We start from the raw sequence: 4,747 nt of genomic DNA, 5'->3' as shown, positions 1-4,747 counted from the left end.
TTATCTTTTAATTTTATCACTTTCGTATATCTTTATGTGTTAATGTTTTATTTTTTAATTTTATCACTTTCTTATATCTTTATGTGTTAATGTTGTTATTTTTAATTTTATCACTTTCTTATATCTTCATGTGTTAATGTTGTTAGTTTTTAATTTTATCACTTTCGTATATCTTTATGTGTTAATGTTGTTATCTTTTAATTTTATCACTTTCGTATATCTTTGTGTTAATGTTGTTATTTTTTAATTTTATCAATTTTGTATATCTTTATGTGTTAATGTTGTTAGTTTTTAATTTTATCGCTTTCGTATATCTTTGTGTTAATGTTATTTTTTAATTTTATCACTTTCGTATATCTTTGTGTTAATGTTGTTATTTTTTAATTTTATCAATTTTGTATATCTTTATGTGTTAATGTTGTTATTTTTTGCTATTTAGATATTACTAATAATTGTATAACTGTTCTGTAATTTTTATATAGCTGAAGTTTTCATAATGTCTATCATTGTGGGAAACTGATACATTGTTCAATGTTTTAGAACTTCTACAAAAATGAAATCAACAGGAAAGACATGTACATTCGATACATCTACAAGTTGTGTGAACTTCATCTGCCTGCAGAGAACTACACGGAAGCAGCCTACACCCTCAAGCTGCACGCGGATCTGTTGTCTTGGTCCAACTGTACCCTTCCAGTTGACCAGAGATACCGAGAGCAACAAGAGTGGCAGAGGAAAGAAGCCCTTTATCTAAAAATTATTGACTATTTCGATAAAGGAAAGGTCCGTCAACGCTTATAGAAATATAAACAGAAAACAAGAATATTAGGCTTAACATTTATAAAGATATTGTAGAAACTTTATGTTATGAGAAATTTATATACTGTAGGTAACTTATAGAAACAACTAACTGAATGTTGTGGCACTGCCTATTTCTTTAAAATCTGCTAACAAAATTTTCTCTAACTGCTAACTATTGAGTTCTCCAGAAAGTGATATGTTCATTCTCATCTATTTCATAGTGACTCCAATTATTCATCCTTCCTCAGTGTTTTTTTTTTTTCAATGGGGAAAAAAATCTCATGAGACTTAAAATCATATAGATAGGATCTAGGTGTTATCTCAAACGACTTAATACCACCTAGTAAGATCTAGGTGCCAAGCAATTCAGCTCCATGTTGTTAGATCTAGGTGTTATCTCAAACATCTTAACACCATGTTTCTAAATCTAGATGCTACTTCAAGCATCTTAACACCATGTTTCTAGATCTAGATGCTACTTCAAGCATCTTAACACCATGTTTCTAGATCTAGGTGCTACTTCAAGCATCTTAACACCACGTTTCTAGATCTAGGTGCTACTTCAAGCATCTTAACACCACGTTTCTAGATCTAGGTGCTACTTCAAGCATCTTAACACCATGTTTCTAGATCTAGGTGCTACTTCAAGCATCTTAACACCATGTTTCTAGAACTAAGTGCTACCTCATAGTGCATTAACGCGATGTTGCTAAATCTAGGTGTTATCTCAAGAAACTTAACAGTGTTTAGCTGTTTGTACATGTGACGATAACTAAAAACAGTAATGTATTCATTATGAGTAGGAGTGTATATGATATTTCTTTAAACTCAGTGGTTGAAAATTGGAATCTGTAAAGCTATTTTTTGTTTATGTCACGGTGCAGTTTTCTTGTAATACTAGCTTTGGGTAATAAAACCTTCTCTTTACAAGGGTCAAATCAAAATACATAATACTTCTAAAACATTAATTGTGTAACTGTAGATTAAATGTTTAATATAACTGTATTTTTTCTAAAGTTCATATTATAGATTTGTTGGTTGAAATTGAAGCCTGCAATACGAAGTTGAGTAACAGTAGAAGTTTATAATATTGAAGTTGAATCTAAGTTCTATGAAACAAAGTCAGTTTGATAAATAATTCAGTGTGAGTTATAATAATATGTGTAAAACCGTGAGTGCTCGATTTGTTCTCAATTTAACCATTAAATAACTGAAGAATCTGATAAATATACAAAGTTATATTCCATCATAATTATGTGATGAAAACACAGTAATTAGTTTTTCTTCCCCGTTAATAGCTGCTTTAGAATCAGTTTTATTATAGGTTACTATTTCTTATAAGGCTGAAACTAAATGCCAAAACTTGGGTACAATAATATTTTCTTTATTAAAAAAATGTATAATGTTCCAAAATATGAAATTTATAATTAATGTGGTGTTTGTGCATGGAAAGATGGAATGAAAAGTTATTTTTACAGAAAACAATTTATATTATGAAATTCTTAAATATTATAAAGAAATAACTCCTAAATAAAAGGTTTCAGCGATAAAATATTATCAAGTAATCGGGCATGTATTTTGCCAATATTTAAAAAGTTGCTGCTGATTTATTTATTAAAGTAGTATATTAAACAAAAAGACTTGCGTTAAAACTAAATTATCACATAAAATGAAATGATTAATCAGGATAGATAACAAAACGGAACATTAGTAGGTAATGAGTTCAATACTAGTTTCAATTTCTTTGAGAGGCAAACATGATTCAACCCAAAAATTTTAACAGATTTTATCTGTTGGAGATTTTTTATAAGAGTTCCCTCTTGAACCTCCTGTTGTTCCGAAGGTTTATGCTGCTAAAAATCTGGTTTTGATACCCACAGTGGGCAGAGCACAGATAGCCCATCGTGTAATTGTGCACTCGACAACAAACAAACACCCTCCTGCAGCCACATTCACCAACCTTTTCAAATCGTAGTCTCATTACCTCTATGCTTTAATAAGTACTCGTTTATACACTTTATTTATAGTAAGTTAATTAAAACTTTATATCAAACAAGTGGGGGAAGCCTTTTGTTCTCTTCAAGATGAAACTTAAAAATTGTTTTTAGATATTTTCAGAAAGAGTCATAAAAGAATATAATCTCAAGTCGTTAAAATTGTAAAGCTTTTGAAAATGAAAACAAAACAGTTTTTGTTGTAGTTTAAAAATTGCTTAGCATATGTTACTAAAGTATTTAATCTTTGGCTTAGTGCTGGGAAGAAGGCATTCCACTGTGTAAAGAACTGGCCGACTTGTACGAGAAGAAATTATTTGATTATGCTAGGCTCAGTTCAATTCTGGTAAGTTCGTTAATGAAATAGAATATCCTTCCTTTTGAAAAATAAAATAAAAAATGGTACAATGTTGTTGCCTCTTACGTTTTTAATTAACCCATTGACTGCTGATTCGCCTTATAGGGTACGGTCCGCCTCTGGCAGTTGAACGGGAGTGTACGGCTTGCAAAAATTCCGTGCATGCTTAGAGAAGCCACAGTCAATAGATTAAAAACTGTTATAGTTTCCTTGACAGTTTAATTCTCTCAACATTGTTAATATTAAACTTGCTGCAATATTCTTGTTTGTTACTTTCGTATTTAAAACCCAGCATAATTTTAATGAGTATTCTATTCCCTAATATTATTAAAACTGAAAGCAGTATTTTGGTATTGTTCTGTGTTAAATTGGTTATAGATGGTCTCATTAATGAGACCTGATTTTGGTAAACATTAGATTATAGCATTTAGCACATTTAGAAAATCTAAGTTTTGACTTTGTTTCAATGTGAAAAATATCAAGTTTCAGTTTTGTATGTGTATGATGTTTTAGTTGGTGTTTTTGAAGTTGAACTAAACATGAAATATATAAATTTGATTCGTTGCAATATTTATGTTATATAATTTTAATACAGAAAATACAGGCAACTTTTTTTGACAACATCCTTAACCAGTTGCGACCAGAACCAGAGTATTTTCGAGTTGGATTTTATGGAATGGGTTTTCCTCTCTTTTTGCGGGTGAGTTACATATCCTTTTTATTAAATAACAGCAACTGTGATGTCTGCTGTCTAAGGAGTTTTACCGAAACTTAGAGCAGTGTTTTCTTAGTTTAAGTTGATTAGATGAATGAAGTTGTTTTGAAGATAATTTTTATGACCAAATTTTTTTATGAATTAAAGTTAAGTGATATTGTACTGTTTATGACAGACCCTCTTTTTTTAAGACAACAAACAACATTTATTTCTGAAGCTGATAGCTTTCCTTACAATTAAAATCTACTCATGCTAGTTCTGCTGAATTATTTTTATTAGAAATTTTTAATAATATAATATCCATTTCATGTATTGTACATAAATGTGCCCAGGAGAAATCTGTTGATGAAATGAAACATTTGGGTATAATTAATATACAGAAATGTTGATTTATTTATTTTTGAATGATCAAATGCATTTGTCAGGAAAATGAGGAGTAGAATTGTAACGAGATTCGGTTTAATTTACAATGAGTATAATATTTACTCATTAAACATTTGTACAAAGACAAATAATACTATATTTCGGTTGTTTTAAATGCATTTGTCAGGAAAATGAGGAGTAGAATTGTAACGAGATTCGGTTTAATTTACAATGAGTATAATATTTACTCATTAAACATTTGTACAAAGACAAATAATACTATATTTCGGTTGTTTTAAACTAAATAAGGCGTGTTACATTACTCAACTTTTCCATTTTACGGTTCAGAATAGAGTTTTTGTTTACCGTGGCCTGGAATATGAACGTATTGGAGCTTTCACTCAGAGACTACAGACTGAGTTTCCGCAAGCACAAATTCTTATGAAGAACACACCCCCTGATGAAAGTATAATGAGTTCAGATGGACAGTGTATCCTTATCTTTTTGTTTGAAACC

General features: G+C 30.0%; 1 protein-coding gene across 1 annotated transcript; it reads left to right on the top strand.

The window, feature by feature from the left end:
* Positions 1 to 540: 540 nt before the first annotated feature.
* On the top strand, positions 541 to 4,737 carry LOC106477425 (dedicator of cytokinesis protein 1-like; the record flags this gene model as incomplete). Its single annotated transcript, XM_013937994.2, has 4 exons — positions 541 to 783; positions 3,052 to 3,141; positions 3,749 to 3,853; positions 4,580 to 4,737. Coding segments are annotated over 4 exons (596 nt in total), but the record flags the coding sequence as incomplete, so codon positions are not given.
* Positions 4,738 to 4,747: the final 10 nt, after the last annotated feature.

Source organism: Limulus polyphemus, unplaced genomic scaffold (genome assembly GCF_000517525.1).
Source record: "Limulus polyphemus unplaced genomic scaffold, Limulus_polyphemus-2.1.2 Scaffold15111, whole genome shotgun sequence".
NCBI classification, from domain to species: domain Eukaryota; kingdom Metazoa; phylum Arthropoda; class Merostomata; order Xiphosura; family Limulidae; genus Limulus; species Limulus polyphemus.
Note: the sequence above shows the minus strand (reverse complement) of the source record. Positions and strands in the feature narration are given on the sequence as shown.